The sequence below is a fragment of the Micropterus salmoides genome, unplaced genomic scaffold, assembly GCF_014851395.1.
Source record: "Micropterus salmoides isolate LMB-PRFRI ecotype aquatic unplaced genomic scaffold, ASM1485139v1 Ms_hic_scaffold_17, whole genome shotgun sequence".
Taxonomy (NCBI): Eukaryota; Metazoa; Chordata; class Actinopteri; order Centrarchiformes; family Centrarchidae; genus Micropterus; species Micropterus salmoides.
Window position 1 is genome coordinate 31,639,726 of NW_024040817.1, and position 25,637 is coordinate 31,665,362.

Below are 25,637 nucleotides of genomic sequence, written 5' to 3' on the forward strand. Positions count from 1 at the left end.
CTACTGATGGCATTACTGTCATGTGTTCATGTTGTCTAACCAGTTAAATCAACTAGAAAAGCTCAACCGACACTGTCCAAATTAAGAAGAACTTTAACACTGAATCGGTCACACTCATCTAGTTTTAGGTCGAATTTCTGCCAGTTTGGTTTTTGTTTGAGGGGGTCCAGTTTGAGGAGGGTCTAATTGCTGATAGGTCAATCAGATTAAATTTTACTAGAGACAGACTGCATCGTGTGCATCTTTCCAGGCATCTGCGGCTCCATATTTCTCATAGAAGAATTCCACCAAGTAATACTGCCTTTCTCTTTTTGTCACCATTGTGGCACATGGCCTTTTCTTTATTGGAATTATCAATGGAAAAAATCTATGGGAGCTATGTGGAGTTATGTGAGCACACATTGGGATTCGGCGATTGATCCATACAGTGCAAGCATAGTTGGTCGTGCAGAAAGGTTGATGAAAAGGCGTAATGTGAATAAACATAGTGAACGAGATTAACACAAATGGATAATGTCTGCCCAGCACACAGCAGTTGGAGCATCCAACGCAGAATCTAAATTCTTCCTACATTATAACAAAATGTTCAACAGCATTCCTGCCATGCCTCTCAGTATCAGTGTGGTGTGAGCCTCACACCACACTGATACTGCATGCGGCAGAGTTTCCACTGCAGTATAACCTTGGACCAGCACTAGATAGTCATACTCTCCCATACTTCAATGTATTAAAACTGGGAAGATGACTGACCTGGACAGAGAGGATCAGCTGATCTCTGTATGACTGCACTGTGTTAATTCCATCTCTGAAATAGTTTACTAAAAAATACTACCACATAGTGTAACAAATACTAAAAAATAATAATTTATTTTTCATTCAGTGTATATTGGCAATTTATTCAGCATTCAAATTTGATTAAACCACTTTTTAATTAATTATTCACGGTTTTGTGTTTAAGATTCTACGTCATTTATGCCCAAACTGGAATTTTAAAATCATGAGAGAATATTGAACCCTAGTTGTTGTTCTGTTTGACTCCAGTGATTTCTGTGTTTATAGGCTGACTGAAACTGCGACATACCGTTAATTGTTCACAAAACCCATGATATCAAGCCTTGCATCTAAACAGAGCAGAGACCTGTGGCAGTAAAGATGGACTTGACCTGCAAAGCCGGATGAACTGGTTACAGCAGAGTAGCGAGCGGCTTCAGATGAGATTAGGTCCTCGGGTTTTTTAGGGATGAGCTTTACATTCAGACTTCTAGTGAAATTCCACCCTCTCTCACTGTTGGAGCCTGTATCATCTTCTTACCTGGACAGGGCACAGTACAGGGTTCCTGCAGAACCATGTGCGTATCTCCGTCCACTGAGGGTTCCAGATCTCCACACAGCTCATCATCCACCAGGTTGCTGTCCTGCTGGCCTGAACCGTCCGACACAAAGCACGACACATTCCTGAAGCGCATGCCTTCACCACACCTCGCCCCCTGATGCAACAGAAAACAAATATATGTATGGTCAAGCACATCTTAATATTTATGGTAAATGTAACTAACAGCAAATTCAATCATAAAGAGCTACTTGGCCATTTACACAAAATGTAATAGATTTGTCTGTATTTCTTTCTTTTCCCCTGATGGTCTGAATAACTCACTGGATTCGTCTCTGGTATCTCTTTAGAAATAAAGTCTCTAAGATGGTCTGAAAAGTCGCTAAGTCACAGAGACTTTCTCTCTCTTTCAACTCAATCAACTGTATATTTTGCATTCTGTAGTCGAGTGTCCACTACATGGATTAATTAATTAAATACAATTTTCTATTTGATTTATCTCTTTCTCTGTGACAAATATCCATATCACGTATTTCATCCAGAAATCTGCTGCTGCCCGTTAGTGTAATAATCTAATAATTGCTTTTGGGAGGATAATCCTGTACAGCTCACGACATCACCACCACCTTAAAATTTGACGTGACGGTTGTCTAATTGCCAAAGACTTTCCTATTGTGCACCGTGTCAAATAAATTACACTTTAAGACTCTTTTGAAAAATGAAAAATGGAGCCAGGGAAAGGGGGTTACATTCTGAGAAAAAACTGCATTTCCAAAATTAAAGTGCTAAATTTACAAGAAAAAATTTAATGTTCTCTCAGATTATAAAGTCAACTCAGAATATACTATTTTTCAGATGTGCTTCTATGTGATGTGTTATTAAAGGCTCTGTCCTCTGTTAAAAGCAGGATATGCATGGGATAATAACAACAGCCAACACATACAAGCTATTTTCACCAACCATCATTATGACATACCTCCAATTTCACATTTTTAGATATCTTTATATTTATATATGTTTTTTTATTGTTGTTGTGCACCCAGTCGCCAAAACAAATTCCTTCTATGTGTAAAACATATAAGCAAATACCTTCTTATGTCAAGGTATCTACAAGAAAAAATGTAGCTCTCCGCAGCTCAGACAATATTGGCCAATCATGATTCATTCTTCTGACAGACAGCACGATGCAAGTTGACTGACCTCAGACTTGCACTCGGACCATGCACTGTATCTCCAGCTGTAGCATGGCTTCACCAGGCACGGCTTCCACTGCTCCATCTGGGGCGGACATGGCCTCCCGTCACCTTGGGGAGCCTGGATCACTGTCCGCCTCCTCCACAGCTTGCCTGCAGAACAGCAGATTAAAAAAAGGGAAAAATGTCTTTATTTATTCACGAGGACTTGACATGAGTGCTGAAACTGGACATCCCCATACACACAGTGCGTTTGTTTTTTACTTCTATTAACTTACTTGCATCACAGCAAATTACAGCAGAAACAGATCAGATAACCAAACTATGATGAATAGAGCATAGAAATTAGAAATAAACACCAAGTTCTCTCTGAAGCTGAGGTAAATTAAGGCCATTATTTAAGAATTGATGCAAAACTGCACTGTAGCCCCCAGAGGAACACTGTGTTAACATTTCTACTCCCACTCTTGGTGAATTTCTCAAGTAACTTTACGTGAAGAGAAATAAAGTCTAAATTCTCCTTTCCTTTTCTTCTCTCTTAGTGTAATGATTTAACACATCCTCTTCTCTTTCAGCTGACTTGATCTATGTTGCAGTTTCGGGCCTTCATCATACTCCCTATAGCCATTTTGAATATTCATTTTTTTTGTTGTATTAAAATGAAATAAGTGACTGTCTTAGGTTGGAGGACATGAGTGGGTGGGTGGTGGTGGTGCCCTTCACCAAATTCACTCTGCATTTTAACAAAGAGCCCCAGGGAAGGGATGTGAGAAAACTCTCAATTAGCTGCTGTCTCAAAGGAAATGCATGCGGATTTTACCCGTACCACCTAAAACAAATACTACATTCAGCAATATTACTTCAGAACGACACAATATAGAAAAGTAGGTCTCAAAAACCAGAGAATGTTGTACATTGAAAAGTACATTTCAATTCAATTTTGTTATAAAATGTGTCTTTTATACTTTGCTTTTGAATGCAGAGTGAATTTGAAATAGTTTGATGAACTTGTAGGTGATTCTCAGAGCTCTTTGCAGTGAGGTCATTAACTCATAAACATTCTCCAAAGGTCGAAAACCACTAAACGCCATCAAGAAATAGTTCAGCATTTGGGGAAAAACACTAACACCAGGGCCACACTGCTTACCTCCACCTATGCGTGACAGCTACCTCGCTGAACTCTTGCTGTGGTGTTGCTGCTGCTGCTGCCAGCCCTATCTTTCTGCACTGATTTTGCCCTTTTATAAAAACAATACATTATAAGCCCTGTTAACAAATGAAAGGATTCTGTCCACAGAAACGCTAGAGGGCTTTTATTCTGAAATGGATACAGGAGATGTCTGTTACATGCTGGTATGATTTCCATATGACCAAAATCAGATAATATTCACTGACTATTTTTGCTGAAAACAGTTTTGTGTCACACAGGGAGAAACAGCTAAAGTTCAGTAATTAACAGAATTTATCTATTCTGATTGACTCTGTTTGAGTTCAGATTAAAAAGATAAATACAATATCTTGGCAACCAGCGACCAGGTGCAGTGACTTCCTGGAGTCAGGGTTGCAGTTTTCTCCAAAAACTGCATTACATAATTTTTTGGCCACTTCGGACAAAGAAACTCCTTAGCAAGATGAAAACCAACACCTGACACAACCAGCTGACACAAAACAACATAAGCATTCATTTGTACAATATTCACTCTTCCTCCAGCTTTGTTTTTCACTCCACTCACTAACAAAATATATTTCCCTTTAGCTGCTATACACTCCACTTTGTTCACCAGCTAGTCTGCTACATCTGGAAACGAGCGACCATGCTATCAGTGTGCTATAAAACCAGAACAAGCTAAAAAAAACGCTAAAAAGCTCTGCAGAACTGAGGGGAACTGCGGAGCTGGTGATATTTCTCTGGGCTTTTGTCACAAAAAATGAACCCTCTCAAATTGCACATTTGATCCAATGTTCATCTAAAATGAATTTTACCTGGCATCCTCTCTCACGCTCGATAAAAAATAGTAAAGCCCATTACTTGCTGCAAAAAGCAGAAGTGAATCTAGGCCCCATATTTCTGAATAAAGTTCACTGTCTCCATCATCATGTCTGAGTGCTGCTTTTCAATGGTTGCACTGCAGGAAATGCTAGTGCCTTATGAACACAGAAACCAGTCATGACCGCCCATTACCATTCTCATGCTTCAGTGGTCTCCCTGCAGGGGGCCGTGGCAGTGTTTGGAGTTGATCTGTGGGTGGCACAGAGGGCTGCTGGGCAAAAGAAGGCCTTTGCCAGCTTTCACTCTCAGTGTTTGGCTGGAGAACACACAATGTCACGATTATCTATGCACACAGGTTGAACACATCCAGGAAAATAGCTGTGTTTTTACAACGACTGATTGATAACGGCACCTTGCTGCTTCCAGGTATGTTCATTTACTTGAAACAACAAATCCAGCTTATTGCTATTCCTGGCTCAGGAACAGAAATAAGCTCCTCCAGGGAAATACGTCCTCGCAGCCAGGTGGGAGATAAAAGAAAACACAGGAAGGAAAGTGAGCAGGACCTCTCCTCCTGTGGCCTACCTGCTGTTACTCCTTACAAGGAAAAAAATCCTTCTCGCCTGGGGACAGATTAAGATTTCCACACTAAAGCCTGTATTGGTTTCATATCTGCTATTTGCTCTTGTTGCTTCTGGCTGATGCTCTTCTCAAGGACTCGTGGAGAGCAGAGTGCTCCCTGAGTCCCAGAGCACACACTCGTAATGGACCGCCAATCAATGCCCTGATCCAATGGCCGGACATGATAAACTGAAGAATGAGGGTGTTATAGCCCTAAACCAACTGTGAGAGAGATAATAGAGCGTTTCTGGTTTCCCCCATTACCGAAGGCTGACTTTCTTTAGCACACAACTGAGAGCTGAGCACTGCCGACCCACAGCAGTGATGGATCGCCCACAGCTATGAAAGTATTATGCTATCAAGGCTGTGTGAAGAGGTTGCCATGTTGGAATTTTGTTAAAATGTAATGAAATACTATTGATGGCTACTTTAAGCAATGTGTTATTAACCTGGTTTCTTACAAGAAGTCTGTACTTGGACTGACATATAGTATGACCGAGAAAGCTAAGACTGCACTTGCTTTGAAGCCCTGCTTTTAAGCCAACATGGACAAGAATTCTTTGAAGTACACGGACAAAGTCTTATATGAACATTATACAGCAACTGGGCAAACTCCATCTGTGGTTGGAGATCATGTGATATGACTGATCTAGGTCCGTATGAAATCTAATTGCGAGTTAGTTAAATATTCACTGTCTATTTTTGACGGAAGCTGCACAGAGCAGATGAACCGACACAGAACGGCATAGAGAATCCAGTCGATTTTCAAAGTAAAACACCCTGTGCAGACTCCCGATCATACATCAGCAATAAACACAGTTAAAACAGACAATAAATAAACAATTTAACTACGTAGCCGACTTAACGATGGTAGAAGCACAAAATATAAGGACAACTGAACAGAACAACAAAATCTGAACAAGTCAGCAAAATCAGGCAGGCAAAACGCTTGTGGGTTGTAGCCTGCGGAGAGCGGCATCAAACCCGCTCACAGAGAGCTGTTATCTGTAGTTGAAGCACAAGAAAGGAGAAATAAACAACATAGGGCAGCTAAACGCTCCGCTGCTGAAACACTTGCCTTTCTAGTCTTTTCAAATACTCAAAGTGCTTTTACACTACATATTCATTCACTGAGCCTAAGTGCTCAGACAGAAACACACATTCATACACTGGCGGAACAGCCACCAGAGGCAGTCAGTATCTTGCCCAAGGACACTTCGACAAGCAGCCTGGGGGAGGCCGGGATTGAACTGCTGACCTTCTGATTAACGGGCAACCCACTCTACCTCCTGAGCCGCAGCCACTTCAGTGTGAGTTGATGACGGACAAAACCGCGGCCCAGCCGCTGCCTGAGTCTGTTCGGCTGACGTCATTATCCCATGTTTTCCTCTAGCTTCGTTTGTATAATTAACCTACATTTTAATCGCCATCTTCACGATTAGCTAATTGCGTTCTTTCAAATTCACAATTCTGATTTGAAAAGGATTAATCGTTCAGCCCTAGATTGAACTCTATCTTATCAACACTACAAATTAGCAACTAAATGGACCTTATATTATAGATAAAGATTTAGAACTTATAGGTATTGATTTCTCAACTCAAGTATTTCATTTCTGAAACCCAACCAGCAGCTTGATGCTTTTCATGCCATGATTCCACTTAAAGAGGCAATGCAGTATGAAACATTTTAAAAAGGAGACACCACTATTTTATACATTTTACATGTAAAGATCATTTTACTAGCCCTGCGATGGACTGGAGACCTGTCCAGGATGTCAGCTAGGATTGGCTCCAGCCCCCCCCCCCGCGACCCTGTACGCAGGATAAGCGGTTGACGATGGATGGATGGATGGATGGATGGATGGATGGATGGGCTTGGAGATAGAAAGCCTGCATTAGAAACTGGAAGCATGTAGTTTGAAAGACATGGATGTCTATACTCATTGTGATTCTACGTTACTGTTGTTTTGCTACCATACTGAAAGTCTGACCTTGGAAACAGCAGTCTCACCGTCAGTTTGGAAGCTGTTATGGAGTTTTGATCCCATCAAACAATTTCCCTTAGCAGATGAGAGTTGTGGAATTGCAGATGTCCAAATTTCCATATTTCTGAACACTTTAATTACTTCTCATCCATGTTGACTTAAAGTCAATAATGCTTCCATTATCAACTTTTAAGTCCCCAAACTAATTGCAAAATTAAACTGTTGGAGTTCTCTTTTAAGATTTTTCCTGCTAGAGTTTGCTGTGACTGCAGACTCATTAGAAACTATTATTGCTCCACAATAAGAGTTCTTGTTTCTGCTCAACAAACATGGCAACAAGCCTCATGTATTTTTACTAAAGGGATCACAATGTTTTTGCAATTAGAGGTGGAGAAGTGTGCGATGGGGGCTATTCTGTTGTATTTTTGGAAGTCTATCATTGTGGTCATACCTGTAGTTTGTTTACCTTGGTCTAGACCAAACCAGTCAATGATCAGTTGTTCCACATGTGTAAAGGATTCCCAAGAAACACAAGGCCTGTAAACATTAAGTCATATAAACTGGCAAGTAACTAATTCATTTAATAGTTTGGAGTCATCCTACATCTTCGAGCTGCACCGGGGAAGTCAGTTTGGCTCACAGCAAGTCATGCTAAACTTCACAATGTAATATAAGAGGCTGCGTTGAGTAGAGACTATAACTATAAATGGTAGATAAAGTGGGGGGAGATGATGTGTTCTGTATTACAGCGTGATGGGGGAATGGTTATTATGACCAGAGCATGAGCTGGATTTGGCTGCTCTGAAACACCTCAACCTCAACATTACCAAGCGCCAGGTAACTTTGGCATGGAAACTAAACACAACTACACACACATACCTGCCAGCCCGCAGGTGTGGGTGCACTCAGACCATGGTGACCAGTCAGACAGCTGGCAGTTGACGGGACATTCCACAACACAGGAAGCATTCATCTGCCACTTCCTCTCCAGGCCCAGCTGCAACAGAAGACAGCGTTCGTTTACTGAGTCTTTTGCAAAGAAAAAAAACAACAAAAACAGTGGCTTTATCAGGAGATGCTACACAACCCACCTCTTTGCAGAACTTGAGGTCAACAGATTTGCCATCGCTGCGCACACAGTCAAGCATGCGGGTTTTGATGCCGTTTCCACACACTGCTCTGTCACTGAGCTGACAAGTACTCCAATCTGCAGCGAGACGTTTCATCAGCAAAAACAACTCACACGGTCATACAGCGCATCAACCACCAACATTTAATGTATTTTATGGAATCGAGCTCAGGAGCATGATATCATGTTTCCTGTAGATTCTGCTGCCTCTGATAATTGCACGTAGTTGATGCTCACCAGTGATGTTGTAGGAGTAGTGGAAGCAGTTGCTGTTGAGTTTGCAGGGCTCTGTCTCTTTAGTCGGGGGACACTCCTTCTCCTTTCCAGGCTGGCGCAGCGGGTAAGCGCTCCTCTCCCGACTACTGTTCCCACTGCATGGCTGAGGAGCACAGTAAAGCATCACTTCACCCGTACGGTGCACATGCATGGCTGTATTGTTTGAATTTGTTGAATTTGTTTGACAAAAAAGCATCAAGCTTGAAAAAACAAAATTCAATTTTGTATCCAAAAGAAAATAGCAGTGCTACTTGTGGAATAAGAAAGAAATGTAAACCTGCAGTAACTGATTTCTTGGCCACTTTGTAGGCAGCAGAAACAAGTTGTGAACACAACACTGTCATATCACCTCTTAAGTAAATATGTTGAAACAGTTGATCATTCATACATCCAGATCAGAATCAGAATCAGAATCAGAAGGAGCTTTATTGCCAAGTAGTGTTTTACACATACGAGGAATTTGCTGTGGTGATAAGGTGCTACACGCAGACAAACATACAGTCAACATAAATAAATGTAGAAATATATAATTATGGAATAGAAGAACAGATGTTAGCTGGCTTAGCTCTGCTTTTGGTCTCTACCAACTCCTGAGAAAAAGATCTTCTTGTTAAGCAGCTAAATGCTCCACCATTAGCTAGAATAGCGTCTCTTTTCTGTTTGGTGCTGAGAAAACAGTGTCACTGGGTTTTTTGAGCTTTTTGAGCAAATTTTAGGCTAATTCTCTAAGAAATTAGCTGACAATCCCTAAAAAGCTTCTAAATGTCAATGGGAGCTGCAGATTAAAGTGATAATAGATTACTATGAACAACTCTGTTAACATTGTCAGTTGATACATTGTTATTCAAAAAATATTGATTAAGGTTCTTCTTTTTGAAATAAAAAAATCTAACAAGCAATTGCAATATGCAATACTGGTAGGTAACTGATTAATTGAGAATCATCAAGAAGATATCCAGTCTTTTTCAATGGTACCACTTTTTCCTACAAAATGAACAGCTAAGTGCCAGTGTAGCCATGGTAAAACTGTGATGATATGAAAGACTTGTAAGTGAAGTAAAGCAAAGAATCATTATAAAGGACCACAACGTTGTCCATAAATTCAATAAACTGTGTTCAGGATTTCATTTCAGTCTCTGCCGTCATCATAATCAGTCCCAGGCTTTCAAACATTTAGAAGGGGTTTCATTTAGCCATTACCAACATTAAGTGTTTCTTATTTGTCTTGTGAACTCGATGTTTAGAAGAAGAAAAATGAGACAGAAATAAGCGACAGATGATGTATGACTGGCATCAGTGTTCGTCATTGTAGACATAGAAACTGAGTTGAGCTTTATTCTCCACCAGATTTCTGAATACAAATGACAACAACCTAGATGTTAAGAAACTTTCAATATACTGAGATCACAATGTCCCTGGTTCGGTCATGGCTGGGTACTTTTGTTGCATCACATTTCCCAGTTTCACTTCCTCTCAACTGTCCCATGTCACCAAGGGGCAAAACTGCCCCAAAACTCCGTCAAACAAATGATAATGACAGTGACAGTTTGCAGACTACTTACCTCTGTGCACATGAAGCACTGTATAGAGGAGTAGAACACTGAAAAAGAAGGTAATATTTCATTCTTACCAGCGGACATGGGCTCCAGGCTCCCCAATCTGATAAGACACAGCCCTCGGGGCAGGGCAGCCGGCTGTTGCGGGCCCCCAGAGGCATTTCCTCTGGATCACACAGATAGTCCTCCACTTGCTCAGAGGGCCCATCTATAGTGTTCAGCATACATCTGGACACAAAGAGGTTCAATAAAGGGTTAGTGTAAATACACCACATAATGTGTGGCATGCATTACATCATCTTAGTTAGTTAAAACATTGATAGTCTGCCTCTGCAAAATTTCATTTCCAGATCTAATCAATGTATATCCTGGTGAAGGGTTAGGTTATGTTAAATATGTCAAAATTCCCTTTCAGAAATTTATGAATAAATGTGAGAGTCATTTTAAATAAAAGTCACCAGGCAATCCTACCAACATTTCCATATCACATTTACAATGACAAATTGACAAATTAACAAAGCCTCAGCACAAGGTTAAAGATGCACACAGAGAGAGATAAATAGCACAGAAATACATAAACTAATTTATGCCAACTGCGGAAACGCATTAATATATAAATGATTTACAAGCAGTGTGTGAGCGAACAGGAATTAAACCAGCATCACAACTTAACCTTCTGTCATTCAATGCTGATGTCTCATATGCAAGCACACAAGTACAGAGAAGAATGCAGATTGAGGAAGGCCTGGTGTCTGGCTGTGTGCACATGGTTTAGCTCATTTTACCTGACTTTCCTGGTCTGAACACCTTCACCACAGTTATCCTTCAGGTCCACATTGCTGACCTTCCACACACTCCAGCTCTCTGCCACCCAGACGTGCTGCCCACAGTCACTGAGGCACGGCACCACCTCATACACCTGACACACACAAACAGCCGTTACCTGTCTGATCTTATGTATGTGTATGTGTCCTTAAGATGTGGATGTCTAGTTATCAGCAAGAATATTGACTGAGATTAGCAATGATTTATAAGATTAAAATCCAGTCTTAATTAAACTGTATATTTATTGGACTTTAACTTTATCAATCTGACTTAAAGCAAACAAACTGAGTTACAAAATAATTACTACAGAAAGTGGTCAAAAGACATAAAACAATGTACTTACCTGAGCCTGTTGATGGAATTCATTCATCAAAGAAGAGAAAGGAGTAACAGAAAAAAGGTCAATTTAACTATGACATATGTAAAGTAATAGTAAAAGTAACTTTTCTCTCATCTTGCATTACCTCACAAAGACAAGCATTAAATTGTAATCTTTTTTTAAAACGGATTAAACCTCTCTCACCTGGTTGACATGGTCCAGCTTAGGACATGGTCTCCCACCATTGTAAGGCTTTTCTCTGAGCCACTTGGAGCGGACTTTGACCCCACTGCCACAGGACTTGCTGCAGCGTGACCAGTTGGACCACTCACTCAGTTTGCAGTCAGACGGACAGGGGATGATGCAAGCCTCCTCAATGTACCCTGTAACCAATCACATATTAACAAAAAAGCTTCAGTACACAGCAAATTGACAAGAGGTAAAGTTTTGTTATTAGTGAAATTTGAGTAAATGTAGAGTTAATTATACTCTGGATAGAGTCAAATTTTTTGCTCTTCACCCCAGAGATGGGGACTTGAGTTTGAGACTCGGACTCGAGTCCGACTTCAGTCGCACACACAGTGACTTCAGACTCGACTTGAGACTCGTCCTAGAAAGACTTCTGACTTTACTTGGACTCGAGGTGCGGGACTCGTGAATAAACAATGTTTATTTTTAGGAAGTGTCTGATGAGCTCGCTGTTATTCCCCTCCCCCCGTTAGCTAGAACCTGCCTACGTTTGTTTGCTTGCCAAACTTGTGGTGGACGATTAAGGTAATCATTTAGGTCCTGCTGGCTGCCATCACGTTAATTAATGTTGGCTGCAAACAGGCTACAGGTTTATTGTTGATCATGTAATGTTCCAGTTTTATTTAGTAACATGTTATAAGCAGCCTGGATTGAACGCAGCAGGTGATACAACATTCATGATAAACATGAGAGACTTGAGACTTGATTTGGACTCTAGCTCAGAGACTTGTGGTCTGTTACTGCTACTCCAACACAACACTCGGCAGCTCACACACTCCATCCTCAGTCCGCACGCAGATTCTGCTCAGTCCTGCTCTGGAACCCCACAACCGGCATCTCCTCATCCTCTTTTCTCCCCAACCACACTAATAATTGGTGACTCCATAACCAGAAACATCCGTTTCTTTAACGCTACCACTCACTGCTTCCCCGGTGCCACCACGGCTGACATTTTTAAAAAACTCCAGGACCTAATGCCGTCGCTCCCGTCCTCCATCACAAGAGTGATTTTCCATGTCGGAACAAATGACACAGCTCTTCAGTATTCTGAGCTGACAAAATCAGATTTTAACCGTCTTTTTAAGTTTTTAAAGCAGTGTGGAAAGTCCGTTTTTATCTCTGGTCCCATTCCCACAGTTGGTCGCGGTGCTGGCCACTTCAGTAGACTCCTTGGCCTCCACGACTGGCTCCAGTCCGCCTGCAGGGCTCATCGTGTGTGTTATGTGGATAATTTTAATATTTTCTGGCAAAGAATGCCTCTTTTTAAGACAGACGGACTTCACCCAAACAAACGGGGCTCAGAAATGTTAGCTGCGCACATACAGCATGCGGTGCGGTCCACACATGACTTACGTGAATGACTAATCATTCATGCAGCACACCTGGACACACCACCGCTCACTGAACAGATCTCTGCCTCACTGCCACTAACAACTGTCTCCACCTGCTGGCATGTAAAACTGTCTGCTCCCAGCGCTGTTCCACAGACTTCTATTCCTTTCATCATCACGCATAGACCAGTAAACCGAAATGTGCACATCCCACACAGAAATATTAGTAATCTCTTAAGGATTAGGACAACTGCACCAACTCCAGCACCCAGTACAAGCGCATTTAAAATGGCTCTCTTCAATGTGAGATCACTGTCAAGTAAGACTTTTATCTTAAATGATTTTATCTTGTCTGAATCCTGGTTGCAAATGAATAACTATAGCCAGCTAGCTGAACTGTGTCCGCCTCAATATGATTGTTTTAGTCAACCGAGGGTCAGTGGTCGTGGTGGTGGGCTAGTGAGCGTGTTTAGGGAAAATTTAAAATGTCATCAAGTACGCTGTGATGAATTTAACTTGAAGTTCTCACTCTTAAAGTTGGAGGGCTGCAACCTATCATATTTGTTATAATTTATCGCCCCCCAAAACCGCCTGGAGGATTTTTATCAGAACTTCCTGAATTTTTATCTACTCTGGTTTTAAATTATGACAGAATTGTTTTTGTGGCGATTTTAATATTCATGTTGATGACCCCAACAATGTTAATGCAACTGACTTTTTAAATATGGCCACTTCTTTTAACTTCAAACAACATGTCAAAGGTCAAACACATGACCGTGGTCATACACTGGACTTGGTTTTTACCCTGGGTGTCAGCATTTCCTCTGTGGAATTGGTGGACATGACCATATCTGACCACAGATGTATTGTTTTTAGCTGCGATTCTCCTGTTACTCATGCCGCCTCACCAAGCTCCGTGTGTTCTCGCTTCTTTAATGAACAAAGTGTTTCAAAGTTTTGCACATTCTTTCAGAGCCAAAGCCAACACCTGTCTGATTCCAACACCAACAATCTGGTCGATCACTTCAATCATATCTGCTTGTCGTCACTAAATATTACTGCTCCTCTAAAGGTTAGGCCTACGTCTAAAGCTAGTAAGCAACCCTGGATAAATGACAGCATTCGCAGCCTAAAAGGGAATGCAGGAAAGCAGAGCGCAGATGGAAATAATCCAGTCTCCAAGTCCATTATCTCAGTCTGAAGGATTTATTAATTAAATACAATAACTTGGTTAAGGATGCGAGAACACACTATTTTTCTGAACTCATTACTACACATAAACACAACCCCAGGTGTCTGTTTAAGACTGTGGATCAGCTGGTAAACCCAACCCCTCCTTGTGCCTCAGCTGGAAGTAATGATGACTGTGAATTGTTTTTATCTTATTTTACCAATAAGGTGGTGTCAATCAGAGCCTCTATTACCCCCGCAGCCTTTACTCAGAGGTTCCTCACCAGCAACAAGAGAGTTTTAACCAGTTTTATCCCATCGACTTGTCTGAGCTTTTAAAAACAGTATCACAAATGAGAGTGTCCTCCAGCCCACTTGATGTAATACCTACAAAGTTTTTACTGAAAGTAATGGATTCTGTTGGCCCCATTTGATCTCTGTTTTCAACAGCTCCCTATCTACTGGTTGTGTCCCTGATTATTTTAAAACGGCTTGCATGAACCCACTTTTAAAGAAACCTGGTTTAGATCCCTCCCTCCCACATAATTTTAGACCAATTTCAAAACTGCCTTTTATTGCAAAGATTCTAGAAAGAATTGTGTCCAAACAGCTGCTCACTGTACTGGAAAATAACAAAATATTTGAAAAGTTTCAGTCTGGTTTTAGGAAGTACCACAGCACTGAGACTGCCCTGCTTAAAGTCACCAATGACCTTTTAATGTCTGCTGATGAAGGCATGTGCTCAGTCCTGGTACTCCTGGACCTTAGTGCTGCTTTTGACACCACTGATCACAACATCATGTTAGACAGACTGAGGCACTGGGTGGGGATCTCTGGTACTGCCCTAGAATGGTTTTCATCCTACCTGTCAAATAGGAAGTTTTGTGTGTCTGTAAACAACTATGTCTCCTCGTTCTGTCCAGTTAAATATGGTGTGCCTCAGGGGTCGGTCTTAGGACCCATTTTGTTTTCCTTGTATCTGCTTCCCCTTGGACATATTATCCATAAACATGGCATTTCTTTTCATATTTATGCTGATGACACACAAATATACTTGCCCGTCAGATCCACAGACCCTGGAATGCTGAGTTCACTTAACAACTGCCTTTGTGAAGTTAAAAAATGGATGTCAAATAATTTCCTCCAGCTGAACTCAGACAAAACAGAAATCCTGGTCATCGGGTCCCAGCAGATGGCAGTATTTGATCAATTTGAATCAAATACTGCCATCTGCTGGTTCCCTAGTAAATCACATTAAGCCTGTGGCAAAGAACCTTGGTGTTTGGTTTGATAGTAATTTAAATTTCGAGCAGCACACCACAAAGCTTGTTCAATTATGTTTTTATCAACTTAGAAATATAGCAAAAATTCGATCTATGTTAACTTTTAAGGACACCGAGACCATTTTACACGCCTTCATCTCATCACGCCTGGATTATTGCAACAGCCTTTTCACCTGTTTAACCCAAAAATCTATTGATCGACTCCAGACTGTCCAGAACTCAGCTGCCAGGCTTTTAACCAGAACAAAGAAATATGATCACATTACTCCTATTTTAACTTCATTACACTGGCTCCCAGTATAGTAGTTTTAGTTTTTTATTGACTATAAAATTCTATTGATCACTTAAAGCTCTTCGTGGCCTCTCGCCTTGTTATATTTCTGAACTTTTAGTCCCATACGCACCAGCACGTACCTTGAGATCCTCGGGCAGAGGTCTGCTGTCTGTTCCAGAGTCTCGACTGAAAACTAAAGGGGACAGAGCGTTTGCTATCAGGGCCCCGAGGCTCTGGAACAGCCTGCCCGAGGAAATCAGGTCAGCTGAGTCAGTGAACTCTTTTAAGTACCTTCTTAAAACATACTTTTATAGGAGCCTTTCCCGATCTTATTTGACTTTATTTTATCCCTTTTATTTTATTCTATTTTACTAATTTTATATTTATCTTAAACGTGTATTTTAGTCTTTTCAATGTTTTCATGCTTTTATCTTGTATTGTTTTTGTATTATTGTCTCTTGGGTATTATTGTCTTTACACTTGTTGCTCTACAAATAAAGATTATTATTATTATTATTATTATCTCCGCTTCACCCATTCGCGCACAAACTCACACAGCGATGGCAGTGAGCTACTGCACAGTTTGCTGGCCAACCATTGGACTAGCAGCAATCTAACTAAAATGGAAGGAGTCTCTTTCTGTCTGTCTGTATGCATGACCTTGGATTTTTTCGCCAGCCATTCATTTGATCCAATCTGCTTCCACCCAGTTTTGCAGGTTATGCCCGATTCCTCCTACACATGCCACAATTTGCAGGCAGCCATTTCTGAGCCCAACACAGTCGACAAACTCCTGGATAAAGAAGTTTTCATCAGACCATTTTCCAGTCCACCCTTCCCCACATCCAGAATCAATCCATTTGGCGTAGCTACAAGAAAATATTCATCTCATCATGGCTCCGTTGCCCCAAACATCAACAGCTTAATTCCCAGTCCAGACTCCTCTACGCAGTATAAAACAATCGGTCAAACCATCTCCCTCATCCGCCTTTGAGAAAGAAAGAAGCCTTTGCAGTGTCCTCTGGAAGGGTGCATACTATTTCACAGTGCATCTGACTTCTGGGTGCAAGTGCATGCTGAAAATATTTTACTCTTTATCTAAAGTACTCAGCTGAATCCTAACAAATAACTACAAACTCTTGTATGTCATCAATCTTCTAGGGGACTTTCTCACCATCATGCCACCATCTCAGCGCATCCCTGCAATGTCTTGGCATCATCCTTGACTCTGTCTCCCTCCAAGCATCCCTGCCATCCAAACCTCCCATATCACTGACCCACTATCTTGCTTCCCGTGACAACTGACACCAGCCTTTGACCCTCTTTTGACTCCAGTCCCACCGTTTTCAGACACCATCTACAACACAAGATGTAATCCTCAACAACTCCTCATATATGACTGTATGAAATGGCTTCAAAGCTTTCCATGCCTCTCATAGTATTTCATTCCCTTCATTCGATGTCCTGACAATCTCCAGCTTCAACACATTCACCCATTCCATTCTCAAGATTCAATCTTCCACCATACAGGTCTCTATTAGTGGAATTAACTTCTTCATAAAACTTGTTCCACTCACACATCAGCATGTTAATCAAAGGTCTCCGTAAGGCTATATCATTAATCCAATCGTAGTATGTGAAGAGACAGCTCCCTTACCCAGAGTCTCAACTCCCCTGGTTCCCTCCTGTCTTCCCTCCACTAGCTCCCTGACACCGGTTCATCACTGTGCTCCTCCATCCATCCATCCATGACCCTGATTCTTTCCAATGAGGATGTACCAATGATTATAACTATCTACCAACAAGTTAGCCCTGTGTGTGTCCATAAGTCCAGCTTTAAATGAAAACTAAAATGTACAGCTGTTCTCTAAAGGTTGACCAAAGGACATCAGGAAAAGGTCCAGGGAAGAAAACAGTCAGTGACATGAAAACACTCCCCCAAAAAACAAAGAAAATTTCATTAATAGGTGACTGTTCAGTGCCAGAATACAAATATCAGTAGGAAGGAGCAAGAAATTACCATGTTACTCCCAAAATATTCTCTGGCATAAGAGAGCCAATCAAATACCCCTAAATCAGAAAGAAAGCAAGCAGCAGTACCGACTCCGAGTCCAGTATCTTTTTACAGTTATAGCCAGTTACCATCAAGCAACCCCATGCGGGGAGGAAAGCTTTGACTCATAGCGAGACGGGTTTCTCAATGAGCAAACACAGACACGCTCATTGCCCCCCGAGTGCTTTGATGTGTTCTGTATTTTCCCCGGGTTAAGATGCAGAATTTGGCAGCACTATGATTCTTAATTCCCTTTTCTCCCTTTGCTGGAATATACGGCCAAATGTTAATACAGCTCACTGCAATGTGGCCTGACACATTTGGGCTGCTGGCTGAAAATACATCCCCAAGTTCCCCTGATTGATTATCAAATTTACAGTGGACGTGGGGATAAAAGGACGAATATTTGGAAAGGATTGCTTGTTGAAGAGCAATTGTTGGCTAATATGCCTAATTTAGTGAGTTAATACACAAAAGTCATTCTTTGTTGCATGCAGCCTCCAGCGTGACTTTGAAGCCCACAATTTAAGATGAGTTACATCCAACAGTCTTCATATCTTTTCAGATTGTCATGGTTTGGGGTTTTTTGGTTCCATGTCTTGTGTTTCTACTGTTCTGCCTTGTTTATTCTTGTGATGTTCTGTTATAACTGGTCCTGCTCATCCCCTCTCATGTCCTAGTTGATGTCTTAGTGTGTAGTCCTGGTTCTGTGTTTTATCTACGTCTCAGATCCTAGTTACTAGTTTGTTGTTTCCCGTTTAGGTTTCATGCATATTCTGTGTTCTGTTTCGTCCATACTGGTCCACTGCTCAGTCTGTTTTGTCCGTGTCTTCATCTAGTTCTGCATTTTAGTCTTGGTATGTTCAGGCGGTCGTCTCGCATCAAGTTATAGCTTGTCTAAGTGCGCCCTGTCTGTTCACTCCATGTATCTATGTCTTGCCTTGTTTCCTGTTTTATTCTGACATTGTCTGTCTTTGCTGTCTGTGTCTAGTTTTGCTTCCTGTTCAGTTTTGAACCTGGATGTGATCCACCTGTTTTGTGTTACCGCCCTGCTCGTTTGCATTAGTATTTAGTGCCTGTTTTCTGTTCAGTCTTTGTCAGATTATTGTAGCTTGTTGTTGCTCTGTTGCGTGTGTTGAGTGTGTTTGTTCCTGCCTTGTGTTTCTGTCTGTTTTTGGATCTGTGTTTCACCGTGCTTACTTTGGACTTTGTTTTGGACTCAGCTGCTGCTTGTAAGTGTGCTCGCTCTTGTCTAATAAATCCCTCAACTGAACCTGCTCTGCTCCAGTGTCCTGTGTTTGGGTCATCAACCTGTTCGTACACGCGGCAAACTGTGAGAAAAACAGGTTGTCTGTCTGCATTCCAAAACAACCCATATGACTCACAAAAAAGATACATATGATAATTTTCTGATCTGTCTAAGGTGAACTAAAACTGTTTAAGTTTATGTCAAGATTGTGATCGTGGTTAAATAAATCACTGTTGAAAGGAACCGAGGTGATGTCAAAGTCTTTAAATTTGAAAGCCCAACCACCAAAACCATTCTCCTCCCCATACGAGAACAATGTCAAGCTATTTCCACCTTTGCATTAAGAATAGCCATTACTCTTACAACTACAAGTGTAGTGTCAGAAAATTGTTGAATTGTTGATTAAGCATTTACACCATATCTCATTACAACCTGTTGTCAAGAGCAACAAGGCTGTCCCATTCCAAAACTTCCTCTTAAAAGACAACACAACAGGTGCATCCTTTCTGACCTTCAGTATGGCAAAATACATGGCACTGGGGAGTTCTGTATTTACTTAAAGACTTACTTAACGCCCCTAAAAACTGTGTTTTTGAGTTTTTACAGTGGTTTGACTTCTAACCTTACAGTGATGTACAGATTAGTGCTGTATTACTCAAGACCGGTCTTGATGTTCTTGATCTTGTGTCGGACTCGATCGCATGGTGTGTCTTGTCTCCGTTTCGGACATTGAGGACTCTGGATTTTATTTCAAGACCAATCAAGACCATAACTTTGGGAATGTAAATAAATTGCTTGTGTACTGTCTGATTTTTTTTGTTAACATCCTAACCTTGATTAGATGTAAAACATATTGTTTCAAATGCAACCAATTACCCTAATTAAAAATGTTTTGTTCCCGTTAACAACTGTCACCTCTACCCGTGAAGGTAAGCATGGAAAAGGAGCGCTGAATAAAGATGCTTATGTTGATTTCAGCTCTTAGTGTTTGTATGTGGGTGTTTTAATGGGAATGTGGATCTTTCAGATCAGTCTGAGAAGTATCTATGATCTCGTTCCACATTTTATTATGCGTTATGTAATGTGGGGAAGTGTTCTTGGTCTCCACTTCGTCTCAGCCCCTAAAAGTCTTGGTCTTGTCTCGGTCTCGATAAACTCTGGTCTTGGTCTTGACTTGGTCTCGGTTTGGGTGGTCTTGACTACAACACTAGTACAGATATACTGCAGGGTGTGGCAGTACACTGTGACATCACGGTGATGTGGTGCAACTGGGCAGACTTTTAGTGATTCAGGGTGAAAGCACTTGAGACTTTCAAGCAGAGAGCCAAGTGCTTTTCATCCTAGTTTAAGTTATGTTATGTGTTGTTATATCACTTAATGTTCTCAATTCTTCCAAAAGATACAGAATCTTGCTAGAAATGGGAAAATTGGGTTAGACCCATTCATATTCACCAGTAGCGTTCAGATGGTCACTGATCCTTGCTAAATTTCAGTCCATCACAAGCATGGGTGTAAATAATGGACGAGTAGTACACATACGTTGTTACAATCATTTATGACAGAGAAATGACACCTGGTGCATTCTTTGACAGACACGCTTGATGTGTTGAAGTAAAGTGCAGTAGCTTGTAATCTTTTTTTTTTGACAATTTTTTTTTGATTTGTCAGCAATGTGAGGTAAACTACCTTGTTTGAACTTGAATTTGTGAATCAATTTAGTTGTGATCGCTGGTGTTTCTTAAAATGAAGAAGGGTTTGGGTTAAGGTAACTGGGTTATTTCCATAGACAGTATGGTTATTTCAGTACGGGAAACTCACCATGGCTGTTACAGCGAGAGGTCTCCACTATGCGATTGTCCTGGTCGTAGCACACCATGGCTTGGTAACGATATCCTTGGCCACATTCCTTGATGTCACCTTGGACCTTCATGCCCAGTTGACCCTCCATGCGGCCGCCCTCAGGTAGGACACAGTCCGACCAGTTGCCCACAGGCTGGGCATTGTATTTGTTGCATGGGCAATACTGGGTCTCACTCACAGGATACATCTGGTGGTTTTTACACTGGTCCCGCTTTTTGCTCTTTCCTGTAAAAAAAACATTTTAATTATTAACTGCTTAAAAGTCGTGATTACCGGTCCTTAAGCAACACACGGGTCCTCCAGCTGTTACACAGAGGCTGCTAAGAGGATGTCAGTAGAAGCCTGCTTAGACTGAGCAGTTGTAGGAACTGTAGGAAATCAAATATAGAAAAGTACATAGAAGTTTGGCGCCCTCTCAGTTAACTTAAATTCCAAAATCAGTTTCTCACATACTGATCTTACTCTAAAGGTTGATGTAATCTGGAAGTCCGCAATGCATTGAAGTCTGTCACTCACCGACTAGCATCCTCTTGCGGGTCCTGACGCCTACGCAATCGGCTGTGCAGGAGGAAAACTTGGACCAGCTGCTGAGTTGACAGTCTTCCTGGCAGGGCAGCTGGCAGGGCTGTGTGAGAGGTGGCATGGAGCTGGCTAACTTAAGACAAGCTTCGACGTCTGCCTGGCCACCATCCTGCTTCCGGCACGAAACAGCTACAGGGGAAAGGAGCGAATGGACTTTTATGAGAGGATGGAGACTTCTCTTGCATTTTGTGGGATACACTTCTGTGTAAATGATGAGAACATGAGAGTCGTTCACGTGTCCACGGTAGAATGCAGTATGCTTATTTTGAAATTATTCAAAACAATAAAAGTATGCAATTGACATTTTATTTGCAGATGTGTGTTGGTGCTCCTCCTCTTCCTTCTTCTTCTCCTTCTTGTGTTGTTTTTAGAAAACCTATTCTAATGACATAGAGTATGGTTGTAATGACTCCTTTATAGACATTGATAAAGTATTGGTTGTGACATAAAATTGTTGTGGTTGTCAGCTACCAATCAACATAGTGTTGTGTAAGCGTTGAAGTGTGTATGAAGTGACGGCTCCAATCCAATTACCTACTGGACACAGGCTGATTATTTTGTTTTCATCACTGAAGGAGTAACTACATCCAGGCCAATTGTCCTACTTGTACTGCCATCTGGCAATCACTGCACGCTCTGACCACACCATGAACAGTGCAACACTTCACACTGCACTATAGTAGTGGTGGTAGAGGTATTCAGAGTAAAAGTACTTCTAATGCAGACAAATGCCGCATGTGAATTTTCTACTATTTACTAGTTCATCATAGGTTTTCTACATACAATCTGAATCTGTAATAACTAAATCCCTCAAATAACTTTAGTGGAGTAAAAGGTGTATTTCCCTTCTAAATTGTACTGGAATAGAAGTATAACGTAGCACATAACAGACTTGTCCAAGCAAAGTACATACAATTTGTAATTAAGTATAGTCCTTGAAGAAATGTACTTAGTTACATTCCACCAGTATGGTTAAGTTGTGGTCCGACCTTATCCATCTGTGATGTTGTGTATGTGGTCATCTAGTCCAACCGACATTAACCCAATCAACCCGCAGAGGTCAGCGGGGAGTTGCTCTTTAATGGATTAAATTGCCAGCAGGTGTTGTACTGTGGCAGGTCACTTTGGCTTGGCTTGAGTCTTATCAGTGTGATAAAAATTAGATGGTTCAAACGCTGCCTTAGTCAAACTGCCCCATGGTTAAAAAAACACAGGTGACACTATGTTAACAATAACACCGATATTAAAACAGTCATTATTTCAGGGTATCCCTCAGTCTTCCTCTCTTATACCCGCATCAGTTACTGCACATCCACACACACACACACAGACACACACACACACTCATTGGAAATACTAGAAGGGCTGTAAAATAGTTCTGGAATTCTGCACACTGTATTGAGTGAGTGGGTGAATAGTAAGAGGCTTGTATTGAATTGTGTCTCTCCAGCTTAGAGGATACAATTACAGGTAATGGTACATAATGCCAAGAGCCTCCCAGGATGGAGGAAAAGGATGCCCCATCATTGGAATAAGATAATGGCCTCTGTCTCTGAGACTTTTATAGGAGTCTGAGTGTGTTCACTGATAACAAGTCAGCTGTCTGTCTACATTCTCACTCAGGCCGCAGTCATTAGTGCTAAATTCGCAAGTCATCTTAAAGGAACAGTGCATGTATTGTTCTGAGATTATCCTGCTGGTGTTAAGTAGGCACATAATACATTATTATATCATCATAATAAATAATATTTGGGGTGTTTAACAAGACAGACATTTACATTATTGTTATTGATACATTTGAAAAAAATGTTTTTAAACTGTTAAATTGTTATACAGTTTTCAAATACATACAATCCAGTTTTTTATGTAGTTCTGGAAGTTCCAGGCATCCACTGGTCAATATTGTATTATTGCATGGTAATGCTGTTTAAATGCAGAATTATTTGCAACATCCACACAGCACAAAAGAAAATTTGATAAAGATTTCTGCAGACTTCATGTTCACTGTGTACACATGTTTCAAAAGTCTCATAGATTTTTGTAATGTTACACGAAAATAGCCTTTTCACAGAAAAAAAGAAAGCTAGCTCCACTGCAAACAGCAACAGCGGTGTTTCAGTATTAACAATCAAATAATGTCGTGTTTAATAATATGTCAGTCACAGGGGCTGATATTCTGCAGAACCAGAATTTTACTCATAATACTTCTGTACTTTTGCTATTTTGAATGTGGAACTTTTTACCGTAGTATTTTACTTGTAATGAGTATAACTGTAATGGTGCATTTACTTAAGTAAAGGGCAATACACTAATTAACAATGATGTGAAAAAGAGAAATGCTAAAATGAGACATTGGAACTAGAGACTGCTTGATTAATGTTGAAAATTATTTTTGATCAGTTTTATTTTTAATGGTCTGATCAACGAATGATTTCAGTGATTTTCAACACTAACCCAGCAACTATAACTTTTACTCACATTCCTCACAATACACTGAGAAAAACAGAGAAAAATGGCAAAAATAGCAGTGCTGCTGATTTCAGAGCAGCATTTAATGAGTATTAAGTATTTTGAGTAGCAGTCTGGCGGTTTGTTGCCAGTGCTGGCTGTTTTGCCTGATCTGTTATGGCTTTGTATGCCATTTTTAAAGAAACTCAACTAATGATAAATCATCCCATGAATAACACCCTGGCATTTAAATCTGTTCTTCCATCAGCTCCATTGTTAGTGTAACAACATTGAGTTAGAATGTTGATATGTGAGGTTCCGTAGAGCTCATCTATCTCTCTTCTCCCCATATCATTTACAGCCAATATCATTAAACTCTCCATATTATTAAAGTTGTATGCAGCCCCTAGGCGCTGCTTTGATGTCAACTCCCTTGTTTCAGGCTCTTGCAAAGAGAGGACGCAGATGGAATGGTCTGATCAATGTTTGTCTGCATGTGTGGCTGTCCTCACCCCGAACCTGCAGGCCCGGCCCACAGATTTCCTGAGCTCCGGGACTGTCCTGACGAACTGACCATGGAACCAGCTGGCATCGCCGCCACTTGTGGGTTTTCCATCTGAAAAAGAAGAATCAGAGGTTTCTTGAACTTAAATGCAGGGGGGTGTAAATGGCTGCTAGTGTAAATCCCTGGACCAGATGTAAAATGTTAAATGTCTTGCTAGCAGACAACAATTACATACCGTATACTTGTACTACATGTTAAATGGATTATTATGTGAATGCAGAGTATGTACAAAGTTTTTATTTGGCATCTAGGATCTGATCATTTCACTCCCCACGAGGAAACAGTGGGGAGAGAGGGAATAAGAAATGACATAGAGCATGAACATAGACTCGGTGCCTACAGGTGAATGCTGGGGTGGTGGCAGGGCATATGAAATGCTATATGAACAGCAGCTAACACTAACAGCCATGTGAGTGTAATGGTGGACTCCAAATGACTGCCTGAACAAACTCACAGACTTTGAGTAGTTTAGACCTGAGAATGGCACTATAGAAAAGGTGATGCAATTAAATTAATCTGGGTTCTTCCTGAAGAAACCAGGAATTTTCTTGAGAAACATCATGGCAATCCACCAAGTACTTTAAGTCAAGACAAAGACAAAAGACAGGAAGACAAAATCAAGGGTCCATCTTCTGGTGACAGCAGTGGAAAGATTGGGAAACACTTTACAAATCATTCCAAGATGGTTACCCACAGTGCTTTCAAGAGTTCATCAACCCAAACCGATCCAAACCATATTATCAGGTTTTGCGGAAAACTTCTGGCTCAGGTCTGGTTCAGGTTAAGTTATTTCCAAAAGCAGTACCCATTGGAAGAGGTAAAGATATAGAGTGCAGGCAATAGGTTGCGTTTGCAAACTAACAGTCAATAAAAAAAAAGTAAATAAAAAATATTGCTTGGGATTGTGTTGGGTACTGAGCTCAAATTTGAGAGGACTAGTCTAGACTCTAATAAATGTTCTAAAATGTGACGTCACCTGATCCAAGTTTGAATTTGAAAAAACTCTTTGGGTATGGAGTTATGAAGCTTACCAGACCTCTGTAGCCTGCTCCTCGACTGCTTGAGGCTACATTAGCCACTGCTAGCATAGTACACCAAATTGCTGCTCTATCACATATATTTTTTCGGTATTAGTGGAGAACTCTTTTCATGCCTGTGGAACTCTACTGCTAGCCCTGTGGTCACAACACATAAATGGAAATGTATATTATCTATATTTTTAGCAGTTAGCTAACAAGTTAAACCAGATGTAAACAACTTGTAAATAGATATCACATTTTAAGTAACTGCATCACTTGTATTAGTACTATTGTGTTTAATTAAAAAGAAATGTAGAAGATGGTGATTTT

At 40.9% G+C, this 25,637-nt stretch overlaps 1 protein-coding gene across 2 annotated transcripts in view; it reads right to left on the bottom strand.

Moving 5' to 3' along the window:
• The window catches only part of thsd7aa (thrombospondin, type I, domain containing 7Aa), a 158,220-nt gene that overhangs the window by 20,311 nt on the left and 112,272 nt on the right, over positions 1–25,637 (bottom strand). For both annotated transcript variants that reach the window (XM_038725596.1, XM_038725595.1), the window contains exons 11-22: positions 24,236–24,339; positions 21,210–21,404; positions 20,652–20,918; positions 11,429–11,607; positions 11,249–11,254; positions 10,866–10,999; positions 10,155–10,308; positions 8,486–8,627; positions 8,211–8,326; positions 7,999–8,116; positions 2,531–2,676; positions 1,313–1,487 (exon numbers count right to left, since the gene is read on the bottom strand). In XM_038725596.1, coding sequence (XP_038581524.1) covers positions 1,313–1,487; positions 2,531–2,676; positions 7,999–8,116; positions 8,211–8,326; positions 8,486–8,627; positions 10,155–10,308; positions 10,866–10,999; positions 11,249–11,254; positions 11,429–11,607; positions 20,652–20,918; positions 21,210–21,404; positions 24,236–24,339 — 1,736 coding nt within the window. The remainder of the gene's footprint in view (positions 1–1,312; positions 1,488–2,530; positions 2,677–7,998; positions 8,117–8,210; positions 8,327–8,485; positions 8,628–10,154; positions 10,309–10,865; positions 11,000–11,248; positions 11,255–11,428; positions 11,608–20,651; positions 20,919–21,209; positions 21,405–24,235; positions 24,340–25,637) is intronic.